Below are 18332 nucleotides of genomic sequence, written 5' to 3'. Positions count from 1 at the left end.
GTCAAGAAGGCCAGCAAAGAAGCAACTTCTCTCCAGGAAAAACATAAGGGACAGACTGATATTCTGCAAAAGGTACAGGGATTGGACTGCTGAGGACTTGGGTAAAGTCATTCTCTCTGACGAATCCCCTTCCAGATTGTTTGGAGCATCTGGAAAAATGCTTGTCCGGAGAAGAAAAGGTGTGTGTCATGCCAACAGTAAAGCATCCTGAGACCATTCATCCTCCAAGAGCAACTTCTCCCAACCATCCAAGAACAGTTTGGTGAAGAGCAATGCCTTTTCCAGCATGATGGAGCAACTTGCCATAAGGCAAAAGTGATAACTAAGTGCCTCTAGGATCAAAATATCAAAAGTTTGGGTCCATGGCCAGGAAACTCCCCAGATCTTAATCCCATTGAGAACTTGTAGTCAATCATCAAGAGGCGGGTGGATAAACAAAAACCCTCAAATTCTGACAAACTCCAAGCATTGATTAGGGAAGAATGGGCAGCCATCAGTCAGTATGTGGCCCAGAAGTTGATTGACAGCAGGGCGAATTGCAGAGGTCTTCAAAAAGAAGGGTCAACACTGCAAATACTGACTCTTTGCATAAACTTAATGTAATTGTCAATAAAAGCCTTTGACACTTACGAAATGCTTGTAATTTTACTTTAATATACAATAGTAACATCTGACAAAAATGTCTAAAAACACTGAAGCAGCAAACCTTGTGAAAACCATTGTGTCATTCTCAAAACTTTTGGCCATGACTGTATGTTAGTCCCTACTGATCCTTCATCAGGAGTAGAGGTTGGATAAAGAACTTGTTGCCATAACATGTCATGGTACAATAAAGCATACCTCTCATCATCAAACCACATTTCAATGATCAATATTATTTTTGGGTGCATTAGATTTTTTTGTGTGCCTTTTACTAGCATCTGGGGTCTACTATGATCACACTGTGTGTCTATCTTACTCCCACTGAATAATTTGCAGGTAGCTTATGATGCGCTATTGAATTAAATCATGTTACTACATGGTAGCTGGTCCATTTAAATACCACATTTAACATGTTAATAATGCACTTGATTTCCATTAGATTATGTTCTGTAAAGTCATGTGACATAGCCAGACACTTCATACCATGGCAATCTCCACCATAATGGTTTTTACAGCAACGTGGTGTCCAGCTAACAATGTAGCATTTCTTAGAGCAGCCGTGATTAAGTCTTCCGTATGCAAGAAATCCTGCGGATGAACTATGGTATTGGTGTCTGTAGCGGACACGTCTATTTGCAACAAGTCTACCATAGGTACGCCTTGATGGATGAATACACTCTTCTATCTCTCCCTGCAAGAAAAAAACCCATAAAATAAAACATTTAAACTGTTATTATTATTCTTGTTATGCATGTAGCCACTATAGCACGAGTGCCCTGTGCACTCAGACTTCAGTTTTCAGCCACATGAACTAGCTATCATTCTGCATGGGGCTTTTTAGGATCATGGGTAGCAGAAAGATAAGTATTTAAAAGAAGACTTTAGCAAAGTAATGACTGTGAGCTAGGAGATGTTGGTGCCTTAATAGCATTATCATTTCTCAGTGACACACAAGGATGAAGAGGCCTGGCTCATTTTGATCCCCATGGTAGACCAACTCTTAACCAGTTCAATGATCATCATACAAAATGACAAACAGCAACCATTGAGGGTACTTTATGAACCACACAATATATGGGCCAGCAATGATTCTTTATTTGCTTAAGTGTGCCTAATTGTCCACGAAGTGCATTTCAGGGTACATGGTGAGTTCATTTTCTTTGGAAACACCCACGTAAAATCAAATATAGTTACTACAGAGGTAGGCTGGCACTCTCACTGTATAGACACAGCAGTGTATTAAATGCCCAGATCTTTGACATCAAAGACTTTGTGAGCTGTAACAGCTCCAAAGTTATATATCTGTTGGAATGTAACTGTGGTCTATTTTATGTTGGTTGGACATCACACCCATTAAAAACTAGGCTGGTATAGCATCTCCAGCACAACAAGAATGGCTTTGAAAATCACTCTGTTTTAGCCCACTTTAAAAGTTGCTCTGGTTGTTCCACTATGGCCGTTACAAATTTCTTAGCCTTAGAAAAGTTGAAAATAATTGGAAGAGATGGGATGGACCTGTGATTTTAGCAAAAAATGAGAGGAGGTGAATATATTGTTTAAAAATGTTGTCTCCAGGAAGCCTAAATCAGGATTTTGAATTAAAGTTTTTTTTGTTAAAGTTATTTTGGCTAAAACATATCTGCGTACCTCCTAGATCAGCTTCTTTTTCATCTTTTGGTGCAGTTTAAAATGTTTTGGGGTAGTTTAGGTTGTTGTCCCTTGATACATATTCGCTTCTGGTTAGAGCCCCAAGACATCTATTTACACCTCTATCTTGGTCTCTTTCCTAACTGTATGTATTTCTACTAATTTGTGTGCTGTAATGTATCCACTCAGATCTCTCCATTACTGATTCCTGTATAGTCACCTCTATTTCTAACTTGCAGCAATGTTCTATTAACTTTGTCACATAGCGACCATGGTGCTTATGCTTTTCTTTGCTGTATATTTGCAGGCTTATAAGCTTCTCATTACTGCTTTTCTTTCCTAGTTAGGAGGTAGTTACATGTGTCAACATGAGGGTCTGTTTTACTATGTCAGTCGCTTTTTTGTATTAAAGCGATACAATCGTTCATTAAGTCACAATATAAATAATACAGTGGTCTATTATGCCTTGGTTCCATTAAGAAAAACGGTCTTCTTGTGTCAAGATTGATTAATGTCTGGGGATACTACTACTAAATTATTGCTGAGACTTGTGTCTGGAGCTGGCAATGAATATATTTCCATCTAGCCTGATAAATTACAGCTACGATCACCTGTCTTCATTAGATATATATCCTTTCCTAGTTATGACTAAATAGTGTGTATCAATAACTTTAATATGTAAAGCTTTGACCAGTAATTGTTACGTTTTTATAAAGGTATATATTAATTATGGGGACTGTAATTAAGCTACATACAGTCATGGCCAAAAGTTTTGAGAATGACATAAATATTATTTTCACAAAGTCTGCTGCATCAGTTTTTATGATGGCAATTTGCATATACTCCAGAATGTCATAAAGAGTAATCAGATGAATTGCAATTCATTGCAAAGTCCCTCTTTATCCCAAAAACAACATTTCCACTGCATTTCAGCCCTGCCACAATAGGACCATCTGATATCAGGTCAGTGATTCTCTCATTAACACAGGTTAGGGTGTTGACGAGGACAAGTCTGGAGATCACTCTGTCATGTTGATTGAGTTAGAATAACAGACTGGAAGCTTTAAAATTCATTATTCTTTCTCTGTTAACCATGGTTACCTGCAAGGAAACACGTTCAGTCATCACTGCTTTGCACAAAAAGGGCTTCACAGGCAAGGATATTGCTCCTAGTAAGATTGCACCTTAATCAACCATTTATCAGATCATCAAGAACTTCAAGGAGAGAGGTTCAATGATTGTGAAGAAGGCTTCAGGGCACCCAAGAACGTCCAGCAAGCAACAGGACCGTCTCCTAAAGTTGAATCAGCTGCGGGATCGGGGCACCACCAGTGCAGAGCTTGCTCAGGAATGGCAGCATGCAGATGTGAGTGCATCTGCACGCACAGTGAGGAGAAGACTTTTGGAGGATGGCCTGGTGTCAAGAAGGCTATCAAATAAGCCACTTCTCTCCAAGAAAAACATCAGGGATAGACTGATATTCTGCAAAAAGGTACAGGGATTGGACTGCTGAGGACTGGGGTAAAGTCATTTTCTCTGATGAATCCCATTTCAGATTGTTTGGGGCATCTGGGGAAAAACGCTTGTCCGGAGAAGGAAAGGTGAGCGCTACCATCAGTCCTGTGTCATGCCAACAGTAAAGCATCCTGAGACCATTCATGTGTGGTGTTGCTTCTCAGCCAAGGGAGTAGGTTCACTCACATTTTTGCCTAAGAACACAGCCATGAATAAAGAATGATACCAAAACATCCACCAAGAGCAAATTCTCCCAACCATCCAAGAACAGTTTGGTGACGAACAATGCCTTTTCCAGCATGATGGAGCAACTTGCCATAAGGCAAAAGTGATAACTAAGTGGCTCTAGGATCAAAATATCAAAAGTTTGGGTCCATGGCCAGGAAACTCCCCAGACCTTAATCCCATTGAGAACTTGTAGTCAATCGTCAAGAGGCGGGTGGATAAACAAAAACCCTCAAATTCTGACAAACTCAAGCATTGATTAGGGAAGAATGGGCAGCCATCAGTCAGTATGTGGCCCAGAAGTTGATTGACCTCATGCCAGGGCGAATTGCAGAGGTCTTCAAAAAGAAGGCTTAACACTGCAAATAATTGACTCTTTCCATAAACTTAATGTAATTGCCAATAAAAGCACTGAAGCAGCAAAGTTTGTAAAAAACCAATACTTGTATCATTCTCAAAACTTTTGGCCATTACTATATATTAGGTTTTTCTTGACATTTTCATGTTTGTGTGAGTATTACCACAATGGTACAGTGGATTCCAGCCCCTGCATACTTAAAATGTTGATATATATTTTCACCTGCTTTGTTTTGTCACAAATAGAGGACAAAGGCATTTTGTTGCATATAGAAATCGACGGTACTCCTTTCTAATTGAAACTTCAGGAATACTTCACGTGTTGAATCTTTGACTAATTGGAGCTTCATTACAGTACCTACCATTATCTCGTATTTTGTGAATATATTCACAGAGGGTGAGGGGGTGGATTTTGCATACATATAAAAAAAGGTATCCATCTGCGGACTTTGAAGTTTGGTTCATATGAAGGACTTGTTTCTCTTTTGTTCATGATTGTATTTATCATGGACACTGTGAATACAGAGCCGTGTCTATACAGTGAGAGCACCAGCATATCCTGGTAGTAACTATATTTAATCCATACAGTTTGGTGAGATTGTTTTTGGTGTGTGTCCAGGCTGCATAATTGGTGCAGCTGTTGCATGTATTTCACTTTTATATTTTGCTATTGCTTACCCACGTAAAATCAGTCTGCGCATAATATTGTGGGTTAGCAGATGCTTCGTAAAATGCACATGGTAGAAACAATAAAAACATCACATCAAAAACCAACTGACCACCCTCCTAAAATACTGCTTGGCTTAGCCTCATTCATCCGGACTGTCTTTAGTACATTGACTGAAGTGCACCTTGAAATGCGCTTTCCTGCAGTGAAGAGATGAGAACCGATCTCCAGGACCTCAGAGGTGGTCATTTTGCTAGAAGAAAAAGGCTGCAAATACACCTCTCTCATAAAATGAAATCTCTTTTCAGTATTCAGGTCACAACTAGGCACACCCATGCAAATAATCTACAATTAGATTGTAACGCCATCGATCTGCCCAACTCCTTTCACTTGCTGGTTGGAATTGGCAAACATTTTTACGGCCATAGATGCCACCATCTGGGTCCGCAAATCTATACGCTACCCTGGATGCAATTGCCCAGTAGTAGACACTTGTTCTCACAATAGGACATTTTCACATAGTTTTACACTTTTATCTCCAGACCTACATTGTAATTGTTATGTTATTTAAAGCGGATCCTGTGACGAAACAAGTATGATAGCCCTGTGACCATTCTGTTTCTCGTTTCTCACATAATGTGGATTATAGTACTTTTTATAGCCCTTGCTTTTGTTCCCCAGCTCACCAGACTACAACTGCATTGTCCAATTACATGTGGTTAAGGGGACATTGTAGTTCAATGTAAATATGTATATTGCGTATTATATATTGATGACTTGCAGTAATGTTATTCATTGTCCTTAAACTGAAGCCAGGAGGGTTATGGGTAAAGATCAGGTGGTGTCCACGATACAGGTTAAAGGGCTGGAGCTGCATTCATTCTCCCCTTTCCTTACTCTACAGGAAGCATGGAACAGCTGGGGAAGCTGTGACATCACAAAGTAGTGTAGGGGGTTAATTTTAGGAGGTGCTCACTGCTACCTTTTCCTTGGAAGTAGGGGAAGCCAATTAGTATCAATTGTTCGCCTTAGGACTAGTCCAGACATTCTGTCTGCATCCCAGCAGGAGGCTTCTGTGGAAGGACAGGTCATCTTCACTGCCCTATCCAACCCCCCCTAGTCCTGCACTGACCAATGGTTAAGAAGAATAGACCCAGGGGATTGCCCAGGGAGGTGAAAGACTGTGGAAATTAGACCCAAGATATAAGGAACCACTCCAGGTGGGAGGGGGTGTTCATTCTGGGATTTAATTTATGAAGAGTGCAAGATCTAGTTTTGAGTTGTCGTTCTCTAACTAGAGTCTATAAATGCAGCTGAGAGAGATCCATGGGTTGTGAAGTCTGGACAGCCAGGTGACTATAACTCCTTAAGCTATTGGGGTAAGGGAGAGATGATGTGGTAAACCTGCCTGGCATTTATTTACTGTGTGTACATAATATTCTAGTGTTGTTTGTTTGACAATAAATATACTGTTGTATTTTTATAACTGAATTTGCCTGAGTGACTATACGAATCCTAGAAGATACTGGGTAGACTTCCCTGGCATAGGAAGGCACCCATGGGTGGCCAGCCAGCGTGAAGTGGGTAGCATTGGGCCAGATAAACCCGGTATCTTCACAGATCCTTTAACAGTCTGAGTGGAATGGATCGGAAGATCACGGGAAAGGTGGAGGGTTGACAAAGGTGCTTGAAATGTGAGAAACACCTACTTCAATCAGGAAAGAGGAGCTCATGTTTGAACCATTACAGACGTTGGGGGCTCCACCCCGAGCAACGGAGGTAATTCCCTTTTTCATATTTAAGTTATCTTTACCTAATTTCACCCAGAACTATCTTTTAAGTGTTGGATGAAATTATCATTTGAAAGTATACTCACCCTTATTGAAATTGCAGGTGTTTGTAATGTAAAGCCTGAAATCAAGATAAAACATATCAGACCTTTTCCACCGATAATGTGACCTTGCAACCATAAAACTAAAATACAATTTTTATAAAACAGTAAATGAAAAAAACCCCAATCCCATTCAAAATCATGTTCATAGGTAATGAAAGTGATTTTGATGTACCCCAAATAAACATCAGCTTTTCCTGTAGGATTTATTTAGTAGTTTTCTAGCTTGCATCATACTTGGATAGTCGTGGTCCGCAAGGAGCTCCTGATACCTTTCAACAATGAAATCTACTGGATCTCATTGTTGAAAGGTGTCAGGAGATGTGTATAAAATAATATCAAAGGCATTATATATACCATTAAACACTGTGAAGACTATCATCAATAGGTGGAGACAATATGGCTAGAATTGCAAAGTAAAAGTGTAGAAAGTTGCTAGAGACTTTTTTAAAAGGATTCACAGCTATAATAAAACCAAAATGTATGAATATGAATTTAGGTGTGTGCATGCTTATGCAACTAGGTTATTGTGCTTTTTTATTTTAATTTATTTTTCCTAAATATTGTCTGTTTGCCTTTCAATTGAATTGTCTATTTTGCAAGGTCACATTAAAGGTGGAAAAATGTCAGACATGATTTAGCTTTAATTCAGGCTTTATATCACAAATATCTACAATTTCAATTTGAGTGCGTACAATTTTTATATGTAGGATCCTGATATTCTGGCAATGCTGTTCAGGTATGGTGCTCAGTACCATGCAATTTTACATGGCTCGTATGTGGCTAATGGATCCTCTTGATTCGGCTAAAAAATACCTAGGAAGCCATCTACTATATAAATGCTTAGTGGCATCTGTCTGTGTGTGTGAAAAAAAAAAAAACAAGTTGCAGCGCCACCTGCTGGGCAGAGTTATACACTGACCTACTAAATTCTTAGTGTGTGTGGGAAAAAAAATTCAAAAAGGGCTGAAATTTGGTAGGGCTCAAACTCATTTTCGTGAGGTAATTTTACCTCATGAACACACATGTGTAGAGGCGTGCGTTAGTGTGTGTGTGTGGAAAAAACTATTTTCTCAGAAAGGGCTTATCCAATTGACCTGAAATGTGGTATACTGACATTATTTGACAAAAAAATTAGAATAGTCAAGTCAGTTAACTTCCATCATCCCCCCTTCCCCCTGTGGGAGGGGTAGTAAAGGCTAAATTTACGAGTTGAGGGGTCAAACTCATTTTCGTGAGGTAATTTTACCTCATGAACACACATTAAAAAGGTCGCTTGCGTCGGGAAGTAACGCTCTTCCCCTGAGGAGGCCTGGGCTAGGCCCAAATGCATGACAAGACCCTTTTTAAGACCTTAAGTAGCTTGATTTGACTAGAATGCATGAGTATCATGCACGGGTCAACTTGTTTTTATATAAAGCCATAGCTACACAGGAATATTTGTGCTAAAACACTTTAACCACTGGCTTAGATTTTAGTAGTCAATAAGAAAGCTGCATTAGATTTATATTTAGATTTGTATAGTACCAAAAAAGGCATCTGTCTATTTGCCTTCATACTGTATCACCCAACAATCTATACTGGAGAGTTGCTGTATCAATGGCATTAATGTTGATTATGTAGTCATGCCCTTAATTGATACCTGTTTCTTCCTTAAGATTGAAACAAGTTCAGAGATTTAAACAATGAGATTGTTGTATAAAAGGCAGAAGGTAAGTAGAGTTATGGCTTCACATAGACACAGGAACTTCTAGCATTTTTTTTAACATTAGCAAATCATTTAAAACTCACCCGATCAACTGATCCACTAGGACATGGTAGCTCAGAGCCACAGAATGAACATGTTTCCCTGAGATTCTGAAATGAACAAAAAGTAAACCTTGCACAGTGTTTTACACAGTTGTCTACCTTTGAAGATATTTTTTTCCTTAATAAATAAATATAACAGACCAATGGGTCTTTTTTAAAAATATAACTCCCTACCCAAGTTGTACCACTGATATACACTCGGTAGCAACGATGTAACATTACCTGAATCTCATGATAATGAAGGATTTTTCCTTCAGGCATTGTGTGCAGACATGCATTAATGTCAGTCCCCACCACTGAGTCATATGCTTGGCCCAACTAGGTTTGAATTCCACAGTAAGAAAAAGAAGATTTGCTATTTGTGTGTAGTGGCACATGTATGATCATCTTAAACCATGAAATGATTTGATCAAACTATTATTGCTTACTGAAAACTTTGACACAGTAAACTCATCACAGCGAGCGCCGATGTTGGGGGGTTCCAGCAACTGATCAATTCCGTGAGCGATTCCTCCATTAAACTCCAGGTCCCTCTGGATGACCATGGCATTATTTTCATTCACCAGAATATCTCCCTGCACAGAAACATAATTTAAATATGTAAAGTTTCATCAGATTTGTGGAATTTAAATCAATATATGCTGCTTTGATTGTGTATTGCCTAGTGCAGAAACAAAATTATATTTCTTAAAGTTGGGTATGTGCATACAGGATCAAATGTGTGTGTTTTAACTATTGTGTAAAATGTGTATTTGGCCTCAGGGTTATGTACCATAAGCAATGCCACATAATGATGCACAACAAGGTACAACATGAGTTGTAAGGCAAGATAAAAGTGTTTCCATGCCAAGATAACATGCATCAAAACAATACCTTTCATAATCTCTATTTGGGAAGACTGATGTATATATTTGTAATCAGTGAAACTAGCTACCTGGCAAGTATCATCGGTAGACACTAGCACCATAAACACTACAAGGAACACATAGATTAATACATCTTCATTCGTACATATTCATGTTTTATATGTTCATAAGTTGCTTAGTGGATGTAATATTGTATCTCTGTCATGTTCCCAAACGGATATTTCCGATTTAAAGAATTTCTTTCTAGAAGTGTGTTTGAACAAAAAGGACAGCAAAACCAGACTAAAAACAGATTAACATACCCACACACTTCTCTCAGTGACCTCACAATGAAAGGTGTTGAGGTGAAAAAGAGTGGCTTTGAAAACTGCTAATATGTTCGAAATGGCCAATTTTCAGGGGTCAGTTTTCTACTGAGGAACTGTACATTTTATAGCCTTCCCCAGGGATTAGATCACATGAAAAGTTAGTGAGTGTGAATGTTCTGTTTCTATTCCTATTTTATTTTAAAACTGTTTTGCATTTATATTTTTTTTAATCAACTTGCTATATGATTTCATTTAATAAGCATTATGGCATTTAGTAGTGCTCTGTATTTGTGTTCTTAATGAATTCACGTTTCAGACAGGCTTATTTTTTTAGAACAATACATTTAAGGCAGATAATTGTTTGGGTTATGATTAATTAACTTCAGGGTGCAGTTTTGAGAGACGTCAGGGAGTAACTGAAGACTTACTAAAGAGTGTCAACTAGTGTACCAAATCTTAGTGATGGCAGAACTGTGTGTTTAATAATGTATGTAAAATATAAATTTGGGGGATTTTAGTCATTTTTGCTATATTTATTTTAATAAAACTGCTCCAAGGTTTACAGGAAGGTGGAAAAATCTCAAAAGCCACATTTAGTAAATAAAACTTTTTACTTTTTCTCCTAAAATTCTGATCAATTTAGCCTTATTTATGGCTTGAATTAATCATGAGTCTGAGTGGACATCGGGACTTTCCTTATTACACGGGTAACTTTTGTATGTTTCAAGTTGTGAAGAATTGGTATACTACTTTCCCCCTGCTGTATTTTCAGGGTTCTTCCCCTTGAACCATGCCTCTTTTTCTCCTCATTTGAGGTACAATCCATCTGTCTATTCCACCCAGCTCACCCCCGTGTTGCTGTTATCTACCGAACTCCTGGTCCAGTCTTTTAATTTTTTTAAACACTTCGCCACCTGGCTCTCTCACTTTCTCTCCTCTGACCTTCCTTCCCTTATCTTGGGGGACTTTAATATCCCTATAGACCAGTGGTGTCCAACCTTATAGCTTCCCTGGGCCACATTGGCAGACGACGAGTTGGTTTGGGCCGCACATAAGATATACTAACAATAACGATAGCTGATCATCCAAAAAACCATAGAAAACATAGATAACATATATATATATGAGAAAAAAAGTGATATATATATATATATATATATATATATATGAGAAAAAAAGTGATATATATATATATATATATATATATATATATATAGATAAATATATATATAGATATCACTTTTTTTTCAAATCCCCCTATACTTACCTTTCAATCGCCCTTTTCAAAAAATCCTCTCTAGTTATTATACTATAATCACTTTTTGTATTGTTTCGATGCAATATCATTTAAGCCAGGCATTGTATATCAGGGTGCCCTGACCAGGCCTGCGGTACCTGACATATACATCACTGTGACCCCAAATTTTGACCTGTTTTGATAATTACACCACTATGGGGCATATTTAATAAAGCACGATAGTGCTTTTAACGGGTCATTAAGGTCCCACAGTGTCCTCCGCAAATTTATTAAGGGGGCATCGCAGCAGATATCATGGATATCTGCTGCTTTGCATTCCTCTTCGTTTTTGGGAGCAGTCACCATTCAACAGAATGGTGACTGCTCCTGGCCGCAATCTAACAAGTCCCGAAAAAACATTTTTTTCGGTAACTTGTCATGTTAATGTACGCCAGCTGAAGCTGGCGTACATCATCCGAATTGAGGAAATCTAATGCTGTCAGCTCTGCTCCGGAGAGCAGAGCTGGACAGCGCATGTGTGGAGGGATCACATGATCCCTCCCTGTCACTCACAGCTCTCTCTCTGCAACTATCGTTGCAGAGACAGAGAGGGGATCTGTGTGCGCATGTCCAGTTCTTGGAACTGGACATGCGCAATTGAAGAGTGAAGAGAAGACCCGAAGACAGCGCTTCCGAAGAGGGGGGTAAGTATGATTTTTTTTATCACTGAAACAGCAGTTTTTCGGAACTGCTGTTTCTGTGCAGGGCTGTACATAAATGTGAGAAGTAGTTCAATCCTTATCATTGCGATAAGGATTGAAAACTACTTTTCACTTTATGTGAATATTGATAAATGTGCCCCTATGTTAGTTAAGGGATAACAACTTATAATTGGCCAAAGAGAATAATATATAATGCCCCATTAGTAATACAAGTAGAAGTATGTAGCAGGGAGAGAAGGTCCATGATGCTCCAGGACCAGGTGACTTTTATTCATTTGTCGGCGTCCCTTGAAATAATAAAACAAATCCCCCTTAACTTACCTTTTAATCGGCTTGTTCTCCTGTCCTCTTCTCTTCTTTTCTCCAATTCTGTGCTGCTGATTGTTCTTCTCGCGCGGGTGTCTCCTCTGTGCTGCGCTCCGCAATGGATGTTGGGCGTGATGACATCACGCCTGACATTCACTGCGAGCGCCGCACGGAGGATGAGACAAGGGAAGGAGCCGGAGTACCAGCTGACGTGACCGCAAGGTAAGTAGTTTCTTTTCTTTTTTTTTTGCAGGATTTTTTTTTTTCCATTAAGAGCGCTGCCCCCTTGCCACAACCAAAACTCCTTCTGGGCCACATTTACAGGTGTGCTGGGCCGCATGCGGCCCGCGGGTTGGACAACCCTGCTATAGACTATCCTTCACATCCTGCTGCTTCCAAACTTCTCTACCTCTCCTCCTACCTTGGTCTCTCTCAATGCACCTCCTCTCTCTCTCACAGCAGTTTACCTTTTCCTTTCTCTAACCACCGTCTCCTCTCTTTTAGCATCTCTCCACCCCTCTCACTTTCTTCATCCTCTAAAGTTACCCTCACCAGGCATAACCTTGACACCATTCCTCCTACCAAATTCTCCTCCTCCCTGATCTCACTCCTCTCTCCCATCACCACTCTTTCTTGCTCTTATGAGGTCTCCTTCTACAATCACACCCTTACCTCTGCACTTGATAGCACCATCAAGCCTCGTTGATCCCCACCTCAACCGTGGCTCTCAAACCTTACTCGTTATCTTCAAAAATGCTCTCGTAGTGCAGAATGGTTCTGGAGAAAGTCAAGCACTCATGGAGACTTCCTTCACTTCAAGTCCATACAAGCCTCTTACAGTTCTGCCCTATCACTCTCTAAACAATATTTCTTTAAGGCTCTCATTTCCTCCAAATCCTCCAACCCCTTTGCCTTTTCTCCCCTCAACACCTTCTGCTATCGACTTTGCTACCTACTTCACCTCCAAAATTGGGTCAAGACATATCATATCATGACATATCCTCCCACCAGTCCTTTCTTGCCCTACCCTCCCTATCCAATTTGTCCCCCCACCCACCCTTCTCTGTGTATGCTTTCAACATCCGCCCCACTGTTACCCCCAATTTCTAGCCCACCCCGCTTCTCTTCCTTCACTCCGGTATCTGCAGATAAAGTCTGCATTCTTCCCTCCTCCTCATCCCCCTCCACCTTCCCACATGGCCCCATACCCTCTTGTGGCCTCCACCCAACTCACCCATCACCTCAAACTATTCCTCTCCTCTGGAACCTTTCCCTCATCCTTTATACATGCTCTCGTCTCCCCAATACTCAAAAAAACATCAATTGACCCTGCCTCTCTCTAATTACCACCCTATCTACCGCCTTCCTTTTGCCTCCAAACCTCTAGAACGGGTTGTCTACAACTGTCTTACCTCCTTTCTCTCTTCTCACTCCTTGTCCCACTCCAATCTGGTTTTCTCTATCTCCACTCCACCAAAACTGCGCTCACTAAGGTCCATAATGACCTTCTCTTCTCTAAATCTAAAGGACACTCTCCCTTCTTATCCTCGACCTCTCTGCTGCCTTCAATACCATAGACTACTCTGTCCTTTTGCAAATTCCCAAATCTATAGGCCTTTGTAACACTGTCCTTTCATAGTTTTCCACTTAACTCACCAACCGCTCCTTTTCAGTCTCTACACATGACTCCACACCCCCCCTCTTCCCTTACCTGTCGGAGTTCCCCAAGGATCCATACTTGGCCTGTCTCTCAATACCTCCTCCCTTGGTGACCCCATGCACACCTTTGGCCTCCAGTACCATCTCTATGCTGATGATATCCAAATCATCAGCATAGAACTGAATTCCATGAGTAGCTCTAACGGATTCTTAGTTGGGATGCGTTAACGTCACAGCTGGGGATCCCTGTCCTGTATTGTCGTGGTACAAGGCCAATGTTTAAAAAGGTTGAGTAAAAAGATGCCTCCTTAAAAGATGTGAGATGTCACCAGTTCATAGTTAATTTCTTGACAAATATAGCAGATCAGTCACAAATTGCATGTTCCAATAATTAATGAGATTAGTTATTTGTAAAAGTTTTGGCACTTGTCTTATTATTACTAGGATTGAAACACACATTTCCTACTACACAAGATTTTTTCTTTTATAGGGCAAAGAAATGCGCTTCTCAGCTGAAGTGCAACAGAAAGGTGCAATGTTTCCTTATAAAATATAGAACAAGACCTGAGGGTATATTTACTAAACTGCGGATTTGAAAAAGTGGAGAAGTTGCCTATAGCAACCAGTTTCTAGTTATCATTTATTTAGTACATTCTACAAAACGACAGCTAGAATCTTATTGGTTGCTATAAGCAACATCTCCACTTTTTCAAACCCACAGTTTAGTACATATACCCCCTGATCTCCACCAGCTCTGAACTGATCTCCACCAGTTCTATGTAGGACGTTTTGTGGCATCTATCATTGAAGAATTTACAAAGTCAATACCATCCAACTGGGCCTTTCACTGAGACAATCCCATAATCCCATGATCACTGAAAATATTCCAGGCATTAATGTTGCATCTCTGCAATACTATGATCACAGGGGAGGGAGTAATGCCAGGAGGTCACAACATGTGTTGTTTTCTATTAAGAGTATTTGTAAGACATAATTATGTGGTATTTCATCAATAAAATTCAGATGATAAAGGCTTTAAGAGATGGCTACTCACAATGTTGGTTGTGCTGCATTGAAAGGAGACTGTAGATCCATGCAATGTCCTCAATGACTTGGCTTCAGGCAGGCTAGCTGCAGAAATCTAAGAGAAAACCACAGCATATTACCATCCTACCATTACCATATTACCATCATTATTGAAATGTATTACTTAATTAATTTTAACGGATTTTGTAAACATAACATAATATTCTTAGAGCAGTCTAAGAAAACAATAACAGAAAACAATGTAAGATTTGTTGCTATTAGGATATCTCCAAGTTCATTGTTATGGCATTTGTTTTGTTTTGTTATATTTTTAATAATTTTGTTAACCCCAATGTGTTTGCCATTTCACAAAAGTATGTACAAAAGTAAAAGCAAGTGGGGATAGAAGTCGTACAGTTGTATGTGTCATTGCTATTGTTAGAAAATATTTTTATTGAATTAGATGGATGGTAACTGCTAAACTGCAAAGGATACCAATGACAAATGATGTACTTATGTGAATAGTAAGCAAAACAACTGAACATAAAAGTTTTAAATGTGTCTGATGTGGACAGTGGTAGTGGTGCTGAAAATAGAGAGAAACTGCGAGCAAATAAAACAGCAGGAAACAATTGTTATGTCACTTCCTGCTATTTAGGCTGGAGTGGGAATAGTAGATGTGACGAAATGAGTGTGATAATCCTGTGACCATTCGGTTTCTCATTTCTCACATAATGTAGATTATAGCTAGTACGTTTTATAGCCCATGCTTTTGTTCCCCAGCTCACCAAACTACAATTGCATTGTCCAATAACATGTGGTTAAGGGGACATGGTAGTTAGGTGTAAATATGTATATTGTGTATTGTATATTGATGACTTGCAGTAAGGTTACTATTCATTGTCCTTAAATTGAAACCAGGAGGGTTATGTGTAAAGATCAAGTGGTGTCCACAATACATTCATTCTCCCCCCTTCTTCCTCTACAGGAAGCAAGAAACAGCTGGGGACCCTGTGACTTCACAAAGTAGTGTTAGAGGTTAATTTTAGGAGGGGCTCACTGCTACCTTATCCTTGGAAGTAGGGGAAGCCAATTAGCATCAATTGTTCTCCTTAGGACTAGTCCAGACGTTCTGTCTGCATCCCAGCAGGGGGCTTCTGTGAAAGGACAGCTCATCTTCACTGCCCTGTCCAAATCCCCTAGTCCTGCACTGGCCAATGGTTAAGAAGAATAGACCCAGGGGTTTGCCCAGGGAGGGGAAAGACTGTGGAAATTAGACCTGAGATATAAGGAACGACTCTAGGCGGGAAGGGTGTTCATTCTGGGATTTCATTCATGAAGGTGCAAGATCTAGTTTTGAGTTGTCGTGGTCTAACTAGAGTCTATATATGCAGCTGAGAGAGATCCATGGGTCGTGAAGTCTGGACAGCCAGGTGACTATATCTCCTTAAGCTATTGGGGTAAGGGACAGATAATGTGGTAAATCTGCCTGGCATTTATTTACTGTGTGTACATAATATTCTAGTGTTGTTTGTATGACAATAAATATACTGTTGTATTTTTATAACTGCATTTTGCCTGAGTGACCATACGAATCCTAGAAGGTACTGGGTAGACTTCCCTGGCATAGGAAGGCACCCATGGGTGGCCAGCCAGCGTGAAGTGGGTAGCATTGGGCCAGATAAACCCAGTATCTTCACAGTAGATACAAACTGCATTTTAAGTGGCATTAGTCGTTAAGAGACCTTTTTCTAAATAACTAACTTTTACTGCAGCTGTTATAGGGAGCATTGAGTATGAGAATCATCTGGTAAACAAATGCAAAAATATCTAATAGACTACTACAACCTTGCCTAGGTTGTGATGATATGGATGTGCCTGTTGCATTGTTGAGGGTATGCAAATACCTAGTTCACAATCAATAGTTAAAACATGCCTTCTTGAGAAAGACACCAATACATAAAAATCTGGTCATTCAATGTGAATACTTATGTGTAATACACTGATGTACATGAGATGCTTCTACCTTTGTGTCTCGAATAATGTGAACTTTCAGGTAGGCCTCAAGTTTGTCTCTGTGGTCTTCATGGTACAACCATTTCTTCCGCTCCTCCGGAAGAGAATCAAAAGCCTTATCTGTAGGCCACAGCATTGTGAAAGGTTGGTGAATTTTATCATTAACAACGGACAACAGATTGGAATCCTGTCAAAATGAGAATAAGTATTGAAAAATAAACAACCTAAATTAAACATATAGACAGGTCCAACCTATTGTCTACATTTAGATAGGTAATTCATAAATAAACTATTATCTGTCAAGCTCTCAATTTGTTCAGAAACCTTAAGACAAAGAAAGTGAACATCTCCTTCTTTATGCTTTGCTGTATATTAAAACCACACTCTAGAAAGGAAATCCTCTTTTGTGATGGATCTGATTTTATCTGTAAAATGTATTGCTCATTAAACATTGGCCTTGTTGGAAAACATAATGGGTCTGAGTCATTAAGGAAAGTAAGGCAAAAAAAGGAGTAAATATTCTCCGGTACAAACCATGTTACAATGCAAGGGTTGCAAATTATTTTACTCTTTTGCAAATAAGTTAAATACTGGCTGTTTTTTCATCTAGCACACAAATACTTTATAGCTTTATTTCAAATATAAATCTCTCCCCACATTTTAAATTTACCTCCCCCTCCAATGCAACATGGTTTTTCCCAGGTGCAAAGTTACTCCTTTTTTATGCTTTGCTCTCCTCAATAACTCAGGCTCAATATCTCTTTTAATTAGGGAGAGTCCAATGTCTGGAAAATGTTCTTTCAGGGGCATAACACATGGAAGAGAAAAGATGGAGGGTTCATACATTACTGCACACTGCATTTATTACATTTAAAATATGCTTTCACAGGTGAAATAATACTACAGCTCCAGTAAATCTGTAGCATACTACTTGTATGAGCTTAGTTTTGCCAACAATGTGACACGGCTAAGGAGTACACCATAGCTGGTGTAGTTTTGATGTGTTATATACAATAAATACATTAGTTTAGTTTGTATATCTTTTCCTTCTTTCACTGAACAAAAACATCTTAGAGACACTCCCATTAATATAGTATATTTGGAAACACGGAGGTTCTATGAAATTCTTACTGGTAGATTAGAACAGATAGGAAGAGATAGCATTATTGAAATTAATACAGGTTGAGCTACAATAAATACACAATACTATATATATATATATATATATATATATATATATTTTTTTTTTTCTTCATATGTTGTCGTGGTTTTATCTATGGGGCTTGTGTACCTTACTTTAAATAAAATTGCTTAAATCCTATCAAAATAGAAAAGGCTGGTGAACTATGGCTAACCAGCTGTGGATGAACTTCAAATCCAGGCATGTTCTGCTACCATGACGACAGAACACTAAGCACTAAGATTTGTTGTTTTAAACA

At 39.2% G+C, this 18332-nt stretch overlaps 1 protein-coding gene across 2 annotated transcripts in view; it reads right to left on the bottom strand.

Moving 5' to 3' along the window:
- The window catches only part of STAB1 (stabilin 1), a 179409-nt gene that overhangs the window by 32547 nt on the left and 128530 nt on the right, over positions 1 to 18332 (bottom strand). For both annotated transcript variants that reach the window (XM_075183082.1, XM_075183083.1), the window contains 5 exons: positions 16904 to 17080; positions 14906 to 14992; positions 9182 to 9328; positions 8736 to 8801; positions 1126 to 1333 (listed from right to left, as the gene is read on the bottom strand). In XM_075183082.1, coding sequence (XP_075039183.1) covers positions 1126 to 1333; positions 8736 to 8801; positions 9182 to 9328; positions 14906 to 14992; positions 16904 to 17080 — 685 coding nt within the window. The remainder of the gene's footprint in view (positions 1 to 1125; positions 1334 to 8735; positions 8802 to 9181; positions 9329 to 14905; positions 14993 to 16903; positions 17081 to 18332) is intronic.

This window comes from Mixophyes fleayi, chromosome 8, assembly GCF_038048845.1.
Source record: "Mixophyes fleayi isolate aMixFle1 chromosome 8, aMixFle1.hap1, whole genome shotgun sequence".
In the NCBI taxonomy this organism is placed as follows: Eukaryota; Metazoa; Chordata; class Amphibia; order Anura; family Limnodynastidae; genus Mixophyes; species Mixophyes fleayi.
The sequence above is the reverse complement of the archived record's forward strand: the minus strand, read 5'-3'. Positions and strand labels throughout refer to the sequence as shown.